The sequence below is a fragment of the Gallus gallus genome, chromosome 19 (genome assembly GCF_016699485.2).
Source record: "Gallus gallus isolate bGalGal1 chromosome 19, bGalGal1.mat.broiler.GRCg7b, whole genome shotgun sequence".
Lineage (NCBI taxonomy): Eukaryota > Metazoa > Chordata > Aves > Galliformes > Phasianidae > Gallus > Gallus gallus.
The window spans coordinates 7,257,273-7,275,220 of NC_052550.1; the positions used below are offsets into that span (position 1 = coordinate 7,257,273).

The following is a 17,948-nucleotide window of genomic DNA, read 5'->3' on the forward strand; positions in this document are numbered from 1 at the left end:
ATACGAGGTGCAGCAGCTCACCCGGCCAGGTCGGGAGATGAGGAATGCGGCAGCCAGGACACGCCGGGACCGCGGCCGAGATGGGCACCGCGGCGGCACTGCCCCCAACCTGCACGAAGGCACCCGGCAGGTTTCCGTACAGTGCCCCGAGCACAGCCGAGCATCCCCAACACGGAGACCACCCTGAGGGTTCTCCGGGACAGGAGAGGGGGATGTGGAGCACGGAGGGACGGTTGGGAGCAGCACAGAGAGATGCAGGGATGCTCAGGGGAAGCAAGGGGTCTGCAGGAGATGCCGGCATGCTCGGGGCAGGACAGGGATGTTAGGGCAGGTCAGGGGGACAGGATGCTGGGGAGCCTGGATCAGAACAGAGGATGGTCAGGTGATGACGGGGGGAGGTTAGAGCGGCTAGGAGAAGGACAGAGAGATAGCGGAGAGCCTGGGGCAGGTCTGGGGGGACGCAGAAAGGATGACGGAGGGGACGCTGCAGAGCCCGGGGCTGGGCGGGAGCGTGTCGGGGAGGTGACGGGAGAACACCGGGGAGCCCGGGGAAGGACGGCGGGGTGCGGCGGGGCGGAGGCGCTCACCTGCCAGGAGCCGGAGGGGATGTCTCCGAAGCCGCCGGGACCGGCGGAGCCGTGGCAGCCGCGGGGCGGCCCGGAGCAGCGCCACAGCAAGCCGAAGCCGGCGGCGGCTCGCCCGGGCGGCAGCAGCCAGGCCGGGGAGAGGAAGGCGGCGGCGCAGGCGGCCAGGAGCCCCGCGGAGAGCAGCGCCCAGAAGCAGCCGACGCCGCTGCACATGGTGCGCCGGCGGGGCAGGGAGCCCGTACCCCGCGCCGCCCCCGCGCCCGCCACCGGCACCGGCACCGACAGCATCGGCGGCGCCGCAGCGCGGCCGCGCAGCCGCCGCGGCGCGGAGCGGCCGCCGGGGCCGGGCGCGGGGCCGGCAGCGCTGCCCGCGCCCCCTGCGCGCCGTCTGCGCGCCGCTCCCCCCCCCCCCCGAACGGGGCGCGGCTGAGGCCGGGCGCGGTTGCGACACCCGCGGCGGGCGGGGTGGGGAGGGGGAGTCCCGCGGGGGGAGCGGCGCCCCGTCACCTGCGCGCACGTTCGGACGGGTTACGGCGTTTTGTCGCCGGAGCTCGCGGCTCTCCGCGTGCGGAGCGGCTCCGCAGAGTTGCCGTTTGCGGCGTTAGCAGTGGTATTTTCAGCGCCGAAAGCGCTGCGGCTCCGGGGCTGCACCTTCCCGGCGGCGGGGGGGGTCCCTGCTCTGTAACCCCGCACAGCTCATCTGCGGGCACTCCTCGCGCATCGGGAAGGGATTCTGGAACGCCCGCGCGGGGCGCACACCCGGAGCGCGGTCCGGACGTCCCCAGCGCGGGTCCGGGCGCCGGAGCGGGGATGGAGTTACCACTGCACCGTGTTGGTTTCCCTACAGAGCGTGAAACGCAGAATGATCGCCGGGAATTGGGGCTTTGAATCCAAACGCTGCGCCTCCCAGCGCTGCTGGGTTGGTTTTAGCAGTCACTGTGAAACTTCACGGGTCGGGCAGGTTTGGTTCTGCCCCGCAGTACGCGCTGAGCATCAGTGCTCGTGTCCCGCAGATCTGACTGCTCCCATCGCCCCCCAGGAGCCCCCGGCTGCCCCCAAGCGGGCAGAGCCCTTTGTAAACACGACACAAAATCGTTTATTCTGCCCCAGTATCCTCAAACATGCTTCAAACGTCTTACTGCCCATAGAGATGAAGCAGAGATGAGGGACAGATTTTGTCTTTGACTTGGACAGATTTTTGTGGAAAGGGGGGAAAGGAAGGGAAGGGAAGGGAGAGGAAGGGAAGAAGAAAAGAAAAAGGGAAAAGAAAGAAAGGAAGGGAAAAGGGGGAAAAAAAAGGAAAAGGAAAATGAAGGGGTAAAAGAGAGCAGAAAAGAGAAGAAAAGGAAGAAAAGACGATCTTTCCCTTCAGATCTGGGCGCGTCGGTTCGGTGCCCGCCGGGCAGCCCGCAGCGCTCCGGTGCCGCCGAGGGCCGCGCTCCCTCTCGCGGTGCGCGCCGGGAGCGCCCCGAAGCGGAGCGCAGAACGATGAGCGCTTCAGTGCTGAGCCCTCGGACAGCACCGGGGATGCAGCGCTGCGCTGCTCCTGGGCACGTCCTGCTTCGTGGGGATGTGTCCTTTCCTCGCTTTGAAAGGCGCTGTGCGTGCTTGTAGGCCTGTAACTTCGAGGAAAGTTCACAAGGGTCAGAATCTCACCAAGTGTTCTTCTCCCAGGATCCCAGCTTTGCACAAACACACGGAGCTCAGACGCCCAGACCTCCACCAGCACAGCCCAGGCACAGCCGTACTGCTGGGACTGCCGTCGTGTTTCACACAGTTCTGCACTGCGCTCCCAGGTTCGGGTTTTGCCCCTGCCATGTCAGACAGCCCTCACCTGTGTGAGTCCCCCACGTGCAGCAGGCCTTCCTGCTCAGACACGCGCTCGGCAGCAGGAGACGGGCAGGGACTGCAATGTTGGAATGCAATCACTTTGGTTTCTTACGTGGGATAATCGCCTTCCTTTGGAATCCTCAGCGTAGCTGAGAACAGCGCCAGCCCTCCCGTCCCCAGTGAGGCGAATGGGCTGAGGTCAGGCATGCTGAGATCCAGTGTGAGCGGTACGTGTGCGTGCAGGCACTTGTTTTAGAAGGACTCTGACCGCAGTGCAGTTCTGAAGCATCACCACTGTAACAGTCAGTGTCCTCTCAGCCTTACGGCACCTTTCCTGCTCTCCTCGACATTAATTCCTGCCTTCCTCATGATTAATATTTGTGTTGCTTGTTTTGGAAATTAATCCATGCTGTTAAGCTGCACATCGATATCCATTTCTGTTACAGTGCTCCCAAAGTAGTGAGAAGTCGACATATGAGATGGAATCCCAACACCATGCGAATGCATGTAAGTAAATGAGTGCCTGTTCTGCCCCTTCGGCTCTCATTCACTCTGTTCTCATGTGAGAACTGGAAAAAGCCTGAGACGTGGTTTGTTACACATGTGGTTTTGTGCTGTAATTGAGCTGGGCAGTTCCCTGTGATTAATTATCTGTGAGTCAAAGACACCAACCTATCAACAAAGTCTTGTTCTGCTTTATTAATTCTGTCCAAACAAGCACATCTCACGTAAATCTTTTCATGTACAAAAGCTGGTTTCGTTTTCAAGCCACAGAGAGGGGAAAATTACCAAGCAACGATACCTTTTTATTTCCCTTTGAATACTTTAATTTAGGGAGGTGTCCTCGAAGTGCTCTGATGTTGGCCAGCCCATGTCCTGAAGTCATATTTCAGCTGATTACTCCGTTAATTAATCTGTCACGTTCTGTTACAAACTCCACAACCTGATGCTTCTCGTGTTCCCCGTTCCAATCTCCAGGGTCTGAGGCTGAGAGATGAGCCGTGGATTGGAGCGTCAGCCCTTCTGCACGTTCCCAAAAGGGGGAGATAATTTCAGTCCAGTAAATGTAATGCATGCCAAGCGTGCTTGTAGCTCGAGGTGTCATCAATTATCTGGGATCTGATACAAAGATAATTGAATTATCCCGAGGCCTCTGACAGGTTTTGGATTAGTTTGTTGGAAAAGGAGCTGCTGCTTGAAAATTAATTGCAAAATAAAAGGTCTTCCTCATCGGGTGTGATGGGGGATGCCTGCTATTTACCCACCCAACAGCACGTTGCCAGCTGGCCGGGTCCTCGACAGCCTTCCTGATGGCATAACTGCCACTTCACAGCCGGCAGCGCAGCCTCCTGAGACTGCCTGTCCCAGCATGGAAGGGTCCCCGCTGACTGAACAGATACATCCAAACAGAGCTGTTGGTTAGAAAGCTTGGCTGCTTCTGCCACCGCTCAGCGGCGTCAGTGGTGACCCGCAGCCTGGCAGCAGGAGGGACACGTGTCAAACAGAGGATCAGGCTTCCGTGGGACATTTACCAGCAGCGGCAGCTCAGCCAGCACAGGATCCTGCTCTGCAGCACGTCCTGCCCCAACCCCAGCAGCACAACGAGACCTCCTCCTGACCTGCAGGCCTGGAGCCCCCCAGCACTGCAAGGCGGGCAGGAATAGCAGCTGTGTGGTCCCGGAGGTGAGGCCGGGTGTGTTCGGTCCTTACGCGTGTCTGCACAGCTCCAATGCTGTCTGACAGCTGCTCGTTTAATCTCCCCTCTGCGGTTCACCCCATTCCCTCTGACAGTTCACCTCCTGGATATTTGACTTTATTACCGACCTCTCCAGTTACACGCCAATTGAATAATTTGGCTCATTATGCAAATCACCTTCCTCCAGCCGGCCTCGGGGCACGCACACGAAGCCGTACCAAAGAGCATCGGTCAGCAAAAATAACGCTCAAAGAGAACACGGACGGAGCGCCATCGGGCTGTGCCTGACACGGCCGAGCCGCAGAGACCCCCAAACGCCTTCTATGCCATTGATGAGCGTTAATTAGCGCAGCTCCGCGGCTCCCGGCACACCGCGCGAGGCCGTGGCGGAGTGAACGTTTCAGTGGCCGTTATAACCGCCACAGCAGCCGAGAACAGACGGAGCGCTTCAGCTCAGCGCCCGGCGGACAACTCAGGACCCCTGCGGAGGACGCGGCCTCCTCCGCCCCATTCCCAGCGGCCGAAGCGAACGTCCGCAGGCCGCAGCTCGGAGACCCGGCCCCTCCGAGACGCTCCGCCGCCTTCCCCGCCCCCTCCGCCCGGCCGGGCCGCACTCCGCCCTCAGCCAAGATGGCACCGCGCTCCGCCGCCTCGGCCGCCGTGCCCTCTCCCAAGATGGCCGCCCCGCGCCGCGGATTGGCGGGCCGCCCGAGGGCGGGGGCAGCGGCCGCATCCCGGCACGCTCCGCGCGCCGCCGGCCGGAAGAGAGAGCGGAGCGGTTGTTGACAACATGGCGGCCGCTGGCGCCTCCGCGGGAGGAAGAGGCGGAGGGAGAGGCGGCGGCGGGCGGGGGAAGGCGCCTCATTCATAGGGAGCCCGGCTCGCTGCCCGCGTCCCCCCGCCCCTTCCTCCCCCCTCCCGGCGGCCGCCTCGCCCCCTCCCCGGCACCATGTCCTTCTTCAGGCGGAAAGGTACGGGCGGGCGGCGGCGGGAGGGCCGCGAATGGGCGGGCGGGCCCCGAGCGACGGCTCTCCCGGCCGCGGCCCGGACCCCGCGCGGAGCTGAGGGAGCGGCCGGGGTCGGCTCGGGCTGCTCGGCCCGGGCGCAGCGCTGCGGCCGCGCGGGGCTCCCCGAGGTGCGGCTCCGCCATTCCCGGCGCCGCGGGGCGGAGCGCCGCGGGCCGCCTCGGTGACTTCGCGCGGCGTTGTGCGGATGCGGCGCTGCGGCCGAAGCTCCGGCGGAAAGAGGAACCGCGCCGTGCTGAGGTCCGCACAAAAGCGACGGAAATCAGCGCCGGAGGGTTTCCGTGGGTCGCGGCGCGGGTTGAGGTTTGAGGAGGGCTCCGGAAATGCGGGGCTGCAGTAACGCACTTGGGGTCATTTTAGCGGTTCTGAACCGCTCGGGGCTTCGGGGCCGTCAGCGTACCGAAGCGGAGCTGCAGAATTAAACGGCTGCGTCGTCCGTAAGCAAACTGCTGAAAGCTGCTGATGTGGGGCTGATGGTCCCTCCTGTGCTGAACCGCCAAACGGGGTCGGCTGCCACGAGACCTCCATCCCCCCCGGAGCAGCAGTGCAGTGTGTGGCAGTGACTGCGCCGTGCTTTGCTGGACGTCTGTCGGGCCCCAGCAGCACAGCGGGAGCTGAACGCCCCAGAGAGGCGCTGTGAGAGGCAGGAGATGAGTGAGCTTTCACCCAGGTTGTACGTGGGATAACGGGGAATAATGGCTTTGTTTATCTGCATTACGGATACTTTAGATAAGATCTCAAAGTGCAGCTGGGAGAGCAGCAGCAAATAAATGCTTGTGGTAAAAGTGCAGAACACGTGCAGGCCAAAACGGGACAAAAGTGCCCCTGTCTCTGTGTTGGACTCCTGTTCTTTAAGAGGATACAGCGTGGGGTATAAATGAAAACAAGGGTTTTTTTCAGAATGAAATCCCAGCAGTGCGTGCACAGAGGTTGGCAGTGTGAGCTGTGAGCAGCCGTGTGGGAATGAGGGAGGAGCCGAGTGGCTGACAGGGAGGGATGAGCGACTCCGAGTGGAAGGTGGGCACGTGGAGGACTCTTCTGCTGGGATGTGGGAGTCGTTGTCAGAAGTTAAGGTTCAGTTTGATGAATGAACTCCTCGCGTCCTTAAGGAGAGACGAAGTTGGTGATACTGCATACGGCTGCTCTGTCTGTGTTGTGGCTCAGTGTTATTTCGGACGTGTGGGTTTTTTAGTGGTGTGTCTCCTACACATCAGCATGCGCCGGGTTATGTAAAAGCTGCTTGTTGTCACTGCTCGTGTCCAGGCTGGAACTGCACGCAGGAGGTCAGTTTAAAGCAATCCATCTCTTGTGGCTGCAGCTGAAACCTTTCTGTGTCCGGAACGTGGAAAGCACCACCCTGCTGATCCCTGCAGGCCTGCACCGCCCGCTCCCCACGCAGGCCGGCAGTGGCGGTGCTGCGGCCGCGCAGCCCGTTATGTAACCAGAGCTGTGTAAAGTATTTACAACACTTTGGTTGGGGTTGGAAGCAATTTTTTTTTGTTGTTAAATCTGCTCATGCTGTGTAATGTAAATGTTTGATTGGGGTCGGTTACTGTTCGAGGATCTGTTGGGAAGGTGTCCAGAATCGGTGCCCAGCGATGAGCTGTATGTTAACTCGCTGGCCGTGGCTCCGCGCACACCGCTGCTCTGCTGTGGTTTCCAGATGTGATTTGTGGCTCAGAGAGCGCCTACTGGTGCCCCGCTCTTAAAACACGTCTGTCTGTCCCATCCTTTCCCATCAGTGCTGTGTGTTAAAGTAACCTTGAGCATAGCCTTGCTTTAATCATTTGGGCAGCATCTTTCCAGATCACGGTTCTGTCGCGGTGTGTTTTGTTAGGCTTAATTTGTGTATGAGAAGGGTTTGCTTTGGAAATCCATCAGTTCTGAGGTGTGTGGATTTAAGATCGTGTTGAACAAGGTGATGGGTTGCATCTTCCTTTGATACTTGCTGAAGTTGGAAACGTCACATTCATCCTCTGGTGAATGCCATTTATCTCTCTAAATAACAGTAACGTTTCCCTTTATGTCTTACAGTGAAAGGCAAAGAACAAGAAAAGACCACAGATGTGAAAGCAATTAAAAGTAAGATCAATGTTTATTTCATTTATAGCATCTGATCTGTACTGTCAACTGCTGCTCTTGTTTTGACTGGTGGGATAACTTCCTCACGACTGAGCAAAATGTGGCCTAAGTCTTAAACACGGAATGGACCCCCGCCCGGTTCTGTTCCTCAGTGCTGATAGCTCTGCTCTTTCACAGCCAATCTGCTGAATCTGTGTGTATGTAATTATGTCGGATGTGGGCTTTAATGCAGAATAATCACAAAACTCAGTCACCTTCTGAGGAGCAGCTACTCCTTGTCTGCACTGAATTCCTTGTGAAGTTTCTTGCTTATCTGTTGTGTCCCTTGCAATTTTGATGCTTAGATTTAGAACAACTTCATCTCAAGTGTTTTCAGTGGATGTTTCAGTCCTCCTGTACTGCTTCAAGTTATCTGTCACAGTGCTGTGTAAGTGTGAAGTCGTCAGCTCCTGTCATCTCACATCACCAAACGGGGAATAAAAATAAAGTGATGCAGCATGAAAGTCAAGAACACCAACTTCCCTGACGCCTTGATGAGGCGCATCATGATGAAGTAGTGCTGAGATAACGTGTCATCTGACTCGCTTTATTTTTAACAGGAGAGGTGTGAGATGTCCTTGCCTGACATCCTAATGAGATGCAGCTTCCCAAGAGCTTTTCAAGCTGGCATCGCTGTGCCATGTTGCTTTTTTCCACCTTTGTCACCAAGCAATAATTAGTTGATGCTTTTAATACGTTTGAGTTTTGTACAAGGAAATTCTTCGTGCTCTTTTGGCTCACGTAGGCAGCCATGTTCTAAAAGAACCAAGGGGCGTTATACTCTTGCAGCCTCTCTGGTTTATTCTGGGAGTGCTTCACACCGGATAATGCATGGAAATGGTGCTAGGGCCTTTTCTTTTAATTGCTGCTGTCTTGATTCCAGCTCCAGGACCTGTACATTCCCCTCAAAGAAGCACTAGAAATCATGCCTTGCTGGAGGCTGCAGGACCAAGCCATGTGGCAATTAATGCCATCTCTGCCAACATGGACTCATTTTCTAGCAGTCGGACAGCTGCCCTTAAGAAGCAGCCAAGTCACATGGAAGCTGCTCACTTTGGAGACTTAGGTAAGGCTTCATCTGCTCTGCAGGACTGTCAGCAATTTCTTTTCTCTTTCTTTTTCTCTTTCCTTTATGCACATTAGTGGTGTGCTCCTTATTTGTTGGTTTTCAGTCAAGTAGATTAGGTAACTAAAAAATATCTCTGCCATTTCAGTAGTGTCTGTGTTAGCCTAGAAGGGTTTTGAGCAGGCAATAAATTCACTGGCTGTTCAGTTTCTCTTACAAAGAGGTGCCTTTGCCTTGTGGACCATCAGTTAGAATCATCTCTTTGCTGCCTGTGTTTCTATATTGAATACAAACGTCTGTAGCACAGTACGGAGTCACATTCCCTTGCTGTTTTTCTTTAGGCAGATCGTGTCTGAATTATCAGGCTCAAGAGACCAAATCAAGCCTTTCAAAGACCCTGGAACAAGTTCTGCAGGACAGTGTAGCCCTCCCTTATTTTATCCAGTTTATGGAACTGCGCAGAATGGAACACTTGGTTAAGTTTTGGTTAGAGGCTGAAAGCTTTCACTCCACGACGTGGTCCCGTATAAGAGCACACAGCCTGAACACAGTTAAGCAGAGTTCGCTGGCAGAGCCGGTGTCGCCCTCAAAGCAGCAGGAAATTGCACCATCTTCACCACCTGGATTGCTCGAGGAGAGGCTGGAGGATGCTAGCACTGTCCATCTGCTCAGGACCAGATCAGTGACTCCAGACAAGAGCGACAGAACTCACAACAGCCGGAACCACGTGCTCTCAGCTCAAGAGAGGGATGATACCAGCGTTCTTTGTCTAAGAAAATCCGAGACAGGGACACATTCTGTTCCAGCTGATCATCAAGAATCTTCCAAGCTTACAGTATCAAATAGAAACAGTCCCTCATCTGCACTAAAAGACTTGTCAGGAAAACTAATGAAAAGTAAGTGGTGTGTGTTCCCTTTCTTGAAATAGGTGGGGAGATGAGAAATGTGCGAGGTGAGCTGTCTGGTTCTCATGTCGTCTTAGTAAGCACAGTGTGGTGCTGTGAGGACAGAAATCATTTTGTATGCCAGTAAGTCGCTGTGTAAGCTGATAGTCCATGTAAGTGGTGCGTATTTTTTGACAGTTGTTTAAAAATAAATGTGCTGCTGAAAAATCATTACATACTCTGATCATATGCGTGTGACCGTAAGAAATGAAGATGAACGTTGCACTGTTTCATGTTTCCCTCACTCATCCCACTCCACAACTTAAGAGAATTGTAGGAAATTTGGATAACGGGGCTGAGAACTGATGATAAACTATAAACTTTGGATGGAAGGTAAATATTGTGTGTGACATAAAGTACTGGTTACAAAAGTATCAGTACCTGCGTGTTCCTTAGGAAAGACTTGTAGGAATGTTGTATGGAACATACTGTTCTTATTCTTGGATTTATTTGATAGAGTTCCTCCCCTTGTAACTGATTATTCTCATCACCTCTTCAGAGGCTGCTGGAAGTAAGGATGCCCTTAAAATGCTTACTTTTCATAGTAAGATGCATGCACAGTAACCTGTTTCTTTACTCTGCATCTACTCAGTTCTCCCTCATTTTATGCAAGTCCGCAGTCAAAAAGGAAACACTCCTTTCTTCACAGTGGTTCCTTTTGTTTGCTCAACTGTTTCCTTGTATTGCATCCCTTTCTCTTACTGTTTGTTTTTCTTATGTAGTCACTTGTCATATCCCTTCAGAATGCGTAGCCTCAGCCCCAAAGCATCTTAAGCAAACAATGATACTCCAGAAAGCAGAGGTGTTACTGCTGGGACTAAGGGGTGCAGCCGAGGATGGGGGCACCCTCCTGTTTGGTGGTAGGGAATTTGGAGCTACACTGCTGCATTCCACCTCACTGGATAGTCTGTGCTGCCTTTGTTGTGGCCTGGCTGGAGGCAGCACAGCCACAGCAGTTGCTGATAGGAAAGTGTGGAGAAAGGAACTGAGGGCTTCGTGGGAAGGAGGCTGTCACTGCTGGTTTGATACTTGCTTTTCTGAAGAGCAGGTGTTTGTTGTTTAAAAGGGAGTGAACTTGTACCAGTAATGCAGAGTTTGATTCTGTGTTTGTTTCTTGTAGGTATAGAACGGGATGCAGTTAGTACTTTTACCAAATATATTTCTCCAGATGCTGCTAAACCAATACCTATTACAGAAGCGATGAGAAATGACATAGTTGGTAAGAATGCTTTCTGCATATTAATTTTAGAGCTTTCCCATAGTGATCTATTTCTGGAATCTTCAGAAAGTAGTGCCAGTGTCTCTTGAAAGGCTCTTCTGCACAGTCAGGACCAGCTGATGCTAGCAGGTTTGAAGTGCAGTATTTCATGAGCTGGTCATTGCCTGTCTTTCAACCCAGTAAACCAACTGTGCATTACAACTAAGCTGTTCTTTCTTTACAGCAAAAATTTGTGGGGAAGATGGACAAGTGGATCCGAACTGCTTTGTTACAGCACAGTCCATAGTGTTTAATGCAATGGAACAAGAGTAAGTGGCGCGTGTTGTCCTTCTGCAAAAGGTGTTCCCACGAATAATGCTTATGAAGACATAAAACATTGTATGGTTGTCTTCTGCACTTGTGACTGTGTTCAGATCTCTGCCTCCAAATCTGTCCTTGTGACTGCTTGCTGAAGTTGTATTTGCATGATGTTACTGCATTCTTTGTACTGTTCTCATGTTGTTTGTGTACCCCGTGCTGTTTATGGACAGTTTTACTTTTGTCTGACTGAAGGCTTCTGGGGCAAGAACAAACTGGCTCATAAGGTGCATTTAATGCTGCTCACCCTTAGTAACCAATTGTTGCTCTGTGTGCAGGCACTTTAGTGAGTTTCTGCGAAGTCATCATTTCTGTAAATACCAGATCGAGGTGCTGACCAGTGGGACTGTTTATCTGGCTGACATACTTTTCTGTGAATCAGCTCTGTTCTACTTCTCTGAGGTGAGCGTTAGGTTTTGGGCTTGTATTTCTGTCTGTCCCTTTCCGTTTGATAGAAAATAACTCATTCCTTGGAAGCTTCGATAGAGACACCTTAAATATAAGCAGAGAAATTGAGGTGTGTCATTTTTCTGGATTATGTTTAAATATTGTTGAAATGCACTGTACTGTTCTTGTCCACATGTAGAACGATTTCATGCATCCAAACCTTTACGCTGTATTATAGAATAAGTATTTGTATCTTCAGTTTAGTGACCACTTCTGTGTGACTGTGCTTTGTAGGAGATCTGACATGGATTTCTTGGTCTTGCCATATGAAGCAGTGACTTGGAGAGAGCATTCAGTGTAGATAAATTCTAGTTTTACTGCTTCAAGAGGGCTGAAGTGATAGGTTGAATGATTAGCCCTGCATAGCATGAAAACAGATTCTTGTGTGTCTTTCCGTACATGCAGACAAGCAGTTGGATGGGATGGGTTTGTGTTTCTTGTAGTTGCTTGCTGAAACTTTTTTTTTTAATTTCCCCTCTAGTACATGGAGAAGGAAGATGCAGTCAATGTATTGCAGTTCTGGTTGGCAGCGGATAACTTCCAGTCTCAACTCGCTGCCAAAAAAGGCCAGTATGATGGGCAAGAAGCACAGAATGACGCCATGATTTTATATGACAAGTGAGGGAGTTCAACAGTTATCTTTCTGAAGCTCTGATTTTTGTCTTTATACTTCCGTGTTCCACAGTGAAAGAGGAGCTTTTAATTTTAAGACGGTGCTCTGCAGTTCTGCACTGCTTTGCTGAAATGTGTTATTTAGGTGGCCTCTGTGTGTGTGCACAGGAACCCAGAGTTTTCCTCATACCTAAGGAGAAAATCCTTATAAAGACTTTGTTCTTTAAACAAAAACCAGAATGTTCAGGACTTGATTGCTAAAGCAGATGTGTAAGGGTAGAAGAATCTTAACTTTCCGATCCTCTTAGCCATTACGTGTAGACTGCAAGTGCTTTCACCATACATAGTAAAAGCCACACAGAGGTTGCTTTTAATGTTTCAAAAGATTCTTTTTTTAAGGAAATGACCAGACTTCAGTAGCGTTACTTTTTCTTCACTTTGGGTTTCAGCTTAGCAATAGTGCTGCTGGAGGATGGGCATAAGAACTGCTTCTGGAAGCCCAGTTGTGAGGCTTGTTGAGAACCTATTCTAATATGAAGTAAAAATTGAAGAAGGAAAGAACTCATTTGTGTTAGCTCCATCCCTTTATCGCCCCCCCCCTTCATTAACAGACTCAGTTTTTAATGAGCAAATGCTACTTCACAGTTGTGGGTATTTTCTGCTTCGTTCCTATTTCTCTGTTACAGAACTGTGTGTAAGAGTCTGCTCACTGATAATCACATTATGCTCTGTTTATTCTATCTGTACCTTCAGGGATAGGCTTTGTCAAAACCATTTCTGTGAACTGGGGACTTTTTTCCTCCCTGCCCTTAGTTATTAGGAGTTGTGCATACACTTTTGCAGCCAGCACCATCTAGTGGCTGCAGCGGCGTTAATGGCCTCTGGTGGAAATGGGGCAGGTATTCAGCACAGGAAAAACTTTGCAAAACCTTTTGTGTTGTCTTCTCCTGTCTGGTGCTGCAGGTACTTCTCCCTTCAAGCCACACATCCTCTTGGGTTTGATGACTCTGTGAGGTTGGAGATTGAATCCAACATCTGCAGGGAAGGTGGTCCTCTCCCTAACTGTTTCACTACTCCCTTACGGCAGGCCTGGACTACCATGGAGACGGTGAGACACCTTCAGACTGGTTTGGGCAGTTAGTAGGGATGATGGGGAGATTCTGCAGTGTCAGGCATTCCTTTTAGTATCTCTGCCTCATCCTCTTATTTTAATGACTTCCTGCTTGCATAAGTAATACAGCAGCATTAGTGAAGTTTGTTAGCATGTCTTCCCCAGCCTGACTTGAAAAGATGGCAAGGTGTGATTTTGAGCATTGTAGCAAAATAACTGTGAGCCTGCTGGGCACTGTGGCCTTTCCAGAGCTTCAGTTCCTGTTTGTGGGGGTTTGGTTACTGTCTAGCAGTTTGTTTCATTTTGTAGTAGGACTGAAAGGAACACAGTAGCTAATCCAGCATAATTCCTTGTGGGAACACGTGTACCATCCACAGGGGGCTGAGGAGTTTGTGTGTCCCTTCTGTTCTACAAGAGACCTATGGGAATTGTGCAGGACAACCTTGATTAAAGAGGACTTCTTCTGTCTCTCAGGTTTTTTTGCCTGGTTTCTTGTCCAGCAACCTTTATTACAAATACTTGAATGATCTTATCCATTCAGTTCGAGGAGATGACTTTCCAGGAGGAAACATTGCACTGAGTATTCAAGGGCCTGGTGGCTCTCCAGACAGTGATTCCATAGGGGGCCCGGATGGCTCTGCCTCCCAGGTAGGAGTTCTTTTGTTTGATTCCCTTCTGGTAAATGCTGCAGTCGTGTTGCAATTGCTGGGCAGGGCACTCTGATAGTTCATTAACCATAACTGGAGCTGTGTGCTTGTTCCTTCGCAGTACTGTGTAGAAACGAGAATGTGACTTTGGTTTCTGTTGGCTTCCTTACACAGTGCACATCTCAGTGACACAGGGAAGGTATCCGCCCTATGCAGTGCCCTGGTCGTGGGTCAGCATCTTTTTGTATTACCTTTTGGGGTGCTGCTTCCTGAGAACCATGTTCCTCCATGGGTCTAACTTAAGACTCAGGCAATGCAGCGCGTCCCATTCTGAAACCATCCAAATGACATCAGGAAAATGTTTTACACCAGGGGCTAACCGTTCCAAAAATTCTAGCTTTTCTTAATTCGAATGTGGACAAGGGAGAAGATGAGCAGATTCTAGCTTATCTGTAACCAGGTCAGCTTGCAAATGCAGGCCCAGCTGAGAGCAGAAAAGCCGAGCAAGATCTGCTTCTGCTGAATTGCTTTTATTGAATGCTGCAGTGCTACCAGGGGGTTTAATCTGCTATGCAGACCAGCAATCCTGACATGCTGTGTTTCCAGCAACCTGGAAGTGGTACTGTCTGCTTTCACTCATTTTATACCTCCTGGTGAAATGGGAGAATGGGAGCAAAACCTTTGTTCTGACCATCCTGAGTTATCCTGCCGTCTGATAGGAGGAGGAGGAGAAACTGCTCGCAATTGACTTGCTTGGAGAGTTAGGGAGTGCTGTGTTTTGTGCTGTGCATTCCTACTTATGAGTAGGAGAATCTGCAGTGCTCTGCATGCTTCTGCATAAAGAACAGCACTTACACAGACCAGCAGGAAAGGAGTTTGTGAGGCAGCTGCTGTAATGTTTGTTCTGAGTTAAGGTGCTCGTAGATTGCTGTGCATTTGTGTTCTCCCTGCTGGTGCTCAAATGTTTCCTTATTTTTTTGCATAATCTTTATATAAATGTCCCAGGGTAAAAGATAAATATTTATTCTCTGTTTATGGAGAAGCATAACATTTGGGAATTGCTCACCGAGGGCATGACAGGGATGAGTGAAACTGCTGCAGCTTTTGAGGCAGACCAGTGTTAATACCCACAAACAAATAATGGCCATGCACACACAGACCTGTTTGGTTGATAATGCTTACACAGCAGTCTGCACGTATGTGTGCTGACCTGCACGCTGTGTCTGTTGGCTCTGTGTAACTATCATCTGCTTAAAAACAATGTTGTGCTGCACAGGGAACTCACCTTTGTGTAGATGCTCTCTAATTCTGTTGTGTTTGTGCTTGTATAGAGATGTCTGGAGGCTCACCTAAGTGTAAAAGCTCTAAAGTAGTAATTGTGGTAAGAAGCTACTAGTTGTTTGCATTGGGCACTAATACTTAGAATTTTTGTTTGTAGTCCAATGTCAAAAAGGCTAATGTTAAAATCCTGAAAAATTTTGATGAAGCAATAATTGTAGATGCTGCAAGTCTGGATCCAGAATCTTTATATCAACGAACATATGCAGGGTAAGGTTCATTCAGTGTCTCATTCTTCCTAGCATGTGTTTCATGTCTTTCTCATTTTTGCCATGTCCTTCTCCACTGAGAATGCACATAGATAGAAATCTATCTATATGCACATAGATTGCAATCTTAGTATATCTTAGTGTTTGAAAGTAAAAGTATGTAGTTAGTGTGTTTTAACACCATCATAGTGAATATTTCTCTGACCAGAATAGCAGCCAGAAGTATTTCCATTAGGATTTTCCCCCAGCTGTTACTCCTTGGAGTCAGAATATAGCAAAGCAGTTCCTATGTGGATTTCAACAGGAAAAAAAATGTGTTTGATGCTGTAAATTACAGCTTTGATTTCTCCCTGCTTCCATAGCAAAGAAGGGCTTGTACTTCACTAGTAGGTTGCACTGCTGTTTTTCTGTTTGAGTTGTTGTTATAAATCTCTTTTGCTCTGTGAGTCTCATGCAGAAATTGTTTCTGTATTCTATTCCTTACCACTCTTCTGTCCCCTTAAGTACTGTAAACTGTTTTCTCCTTAATAATGTTTTGTAATAATGTAGAGCACTTGCTGGCACTGCCTGCTGATAGGATTGAGTCGCAGAAGCATTTGCCTACTTCAAGTGTCTAGAAGAATTTTAAATATAGACTCTTACATTCAGATTCACAGGAAGAAAGGGAGATTTTTTTTTTTTTTCCCAGTGTATCAATTATAGGTGGAAATGGTGGTGACTGATAAAATGCCAAATTTTCTGACATGAGTCTGTATGGTACTGTCCTCTTTTGTTTTCCTGATGGATAACTCCCTGTGCTGAAGTTCTCTTGGTAACCTGTGTGGTTCCATTCTTCCTTCTCTCTTCAGGAAGATGACATTTGGACGAGTCAGTGACCTGGGACAGTTTATCAGAGAATCTGAACCGGAGCCTGATGTCAAAAAATCAAAAGGTTTGCTTTCAGTGTCAGTAAACATCCACGGAACTTTTCCTTACTTCAGTCAAGATGATTCTTGACTCTTTCCATCTCTGTTTAGAGCCAAATAGAGATGCTTAGGGAATTGTCCTCTACTGAGGCAAAGCCCATCTCTGGCCCCGTTCCCTAGCCAAGCCCTGCTTTTCTGGTCCAGCTGTACAGCTGGGAGTATGAGCAGCCTGTGGGAGCTGGAGCTCTCCATGGAACCTGGCAGGGATGAAAGGCTCTTGCGGCTGAGCTGATCAGACCTTCAAAGGTTTGGTCTCAAAATGAAAAAGAACTTCAGCTCCCCCACGTGCTTCCCATCCGCTTTGGGATCTGCTGTTAATGCTGCTTTTCAACTCTGCTTTCTGGTAAAAAGGAATGATTTGGACTTGCTGCCTAGAGAACCATGGCTCCCTTTGTTCCCTTGCCTTTCATGCCTGTCTTGTGTTCTCTGACACCAGCAGTGCAGGCCCTTTAGAAGTGTAGAGGGAAGTAGCTCCTATAGGGATGTGTCACAGAGCTTGCTAATACAGCTTTTTTTGTTTGTTTGTTTTGTCTCAACTAGGGTCCATGTTTTCACAAGCAATGAAGAAATGGGTTCAAGGAAACACAGATGAGGTGTGTCCTCTTTTATCTGGTCCTCGTGACATACTTTACAGTTCAGATTAGGGAAGTTAAGTGTTCAGGTTCTTAATCCTGGCTGTTTCTCTGACTCTCTCTGATAACACCAATCAAAGCTCCTCAGACTGTGTACCAAATACCTCACACCTGTGAGATGGTCTGGGGTTCTTTCTGTCCCTATTCCCCCCGCCAATGCTTGATGGTTCAACTGATAAAAGTAACTACGTGCTTACAGTCAAGGGTGTTTTATTATAGTGTCTTTATTAAGAGTGGCAGTGCTCATGTTTTTTTGCTTTTTGCTGTGAAGTGACCACTATACATGGGCTACAGGCTGCATTTCTTCCCTCCAAAGGGGCTTGGAGAAGTCCCCAGCATAAATCTAAAAAATTCACCAAGTATCATCAAGCAGTAAATATTCATATTAATTGGATTGAATACAGTACCTGGAAGCCAGGTCCATTTGCATCAAGGAAAGATCTGCTTTCTACAAGTCACAGTGTTGTGAATGTTAACTGTGTGTCTGAGGTTGAGAACATAAGTTATGCTGAGAATGCTGTATTCTCATTTAACAATTTCACCTGTCTGTGTTTGGGATGTTTTTTCTATGGCAGGCTCAAGAAGAGATGGCTTGGCGGATAGCAAAGATGATAGTCAATGATGTCATGCAGCAGGCACACTGCGAGCAGCGTTTGGAGAAGGGCACAAAGGTAAGAGGTGGAAGGCTGTATGCCTCTGTCTGGCCTGAGCCAAGGTGTGGGAGGAGCAGAGCTCTTGCTTGCTTTCCTGGTGCCTCTGAAATGCACACTGCCAGGAGTTCAGACTTGTACGATGTGAAGAACCAAAGGTTGGACTCCTTTCAGCCTACGAACAGTGTTGTAGTTTTGTAACAGATATCTTCAGTCGTTCTGTGCAAGTCTGTGGCCGTGTTGATAAGCACTTTAGTGTTGCATGTCGATGTTTGATGCATATTGATGCCTACAGACTAGGCTTGAATCATTGGTCCATAGTTGCACTATGTGACTTTTGATTTTTCTGCAGCAGTTACATTTAAATGACTTGCATAATAATTTCACCTAATAGCTTGGCTACAAATCACATAATTCCAGTCTGACTAGATGAAAAGGTCACTCAGCACAGTATTGGGAAATGTCAAGTGGCTGCAGATGTTCTGGATTCAA

The 17,948-nt window shown here is 50.0% G+C and overlaps 2 protein-coding genes across 5 annotated transcripts in view; one reads left to right on the forward strand and one right to left on the reverse strand.

Moving 5' to 3' along the window:
• LOC101749175 (transmembrane protein 211-like) overlaps window positions 1-977 on the reverse strand; it is a 56,256-nt gene extending 55,279 nt beyond the window's left edge. Inside the window, exon 1 of the mRNA XM_004946688.5 lies at window positions 588-977. Within this exon, the coding sequence (XP_004946745.2) occupies window positions 588-875 (288 nt within the window). The 5' untranslated portion in view covers window positions 876-977. The remainder of the gene's footprint in view (window positions 1-587) is intronic.
• Window positions 1-17,948, forward strand: part of AKAP10 (A-kinase anchoring protein 10) — a 19,584-nt gene continuing 1,636 nt past the window's right edge. Inside the window, exons 1-16 of one of the 4 annotated variants that reach the window (XM_046902635.1) lie at window positions 1-448; window positions 1,435-1,506; window positions 2,864-2,924; window positions 7,173-7,220; window positions 8,143-8,325; window positions 8,667-9,221; window positions 10,390-10,488; window positions 10,712-10,796; window positions 11,124-11,247; window positions 11,774-11,910; window positions 12,868-13,012; window positions 13,490-13,663; window positions 15,101-15,210; window positions 16,058-16,140; window positions 16,715-16,767; window positions 17,382-17,477. In XM_046902635.1, the coding sequence (XP_046758591.1) occupies window positions 1,450-1,506; window positions 2,864-2,924; window positions 7,173-7,220; window positions 8,143-8,325; window positions 8,667-9,221; window positions 10,390-10,488; window positions 10,712-10,796; window positions 11,124-11,247; window positions 11,774-11,910; window positions 12,868-13,012; window positions 13,490-13,663; window positions 15,101-15,210; window positions 16,058-16,140; window positions 16,715-16,767; window positions 17,382-17,477 (2,010 nt within the window). In that variant the 5' untranslated portion in view covers window positions 1-448; window positions 1,435-1,449. Of the gene's footprint in view, window positions 449-1,434; window positions 1,507-2,863; window positions 2,925-4,873; window positions 5,809-7,172; window positions 7,221-8,142; window positions 8,326-8,666; window positions 9,222-10,389; window positions 10,489-10,711; window positions 10,797-11,123; window positions 11,248-11,773; window positions 11,911-12,867; window positions 13,013-13,489; window positions 13,664-15,100; window positions 15,211-16,057; window positions 16,141-16,714; window positions 16,768-17,381; window positions 17,478-17,948 lie in introns of those variants that run through there. The other 3 variants (XM_040650475.2, XM_046902636.1, XM_046902637.1) reach the window with 3 other exon arrangements.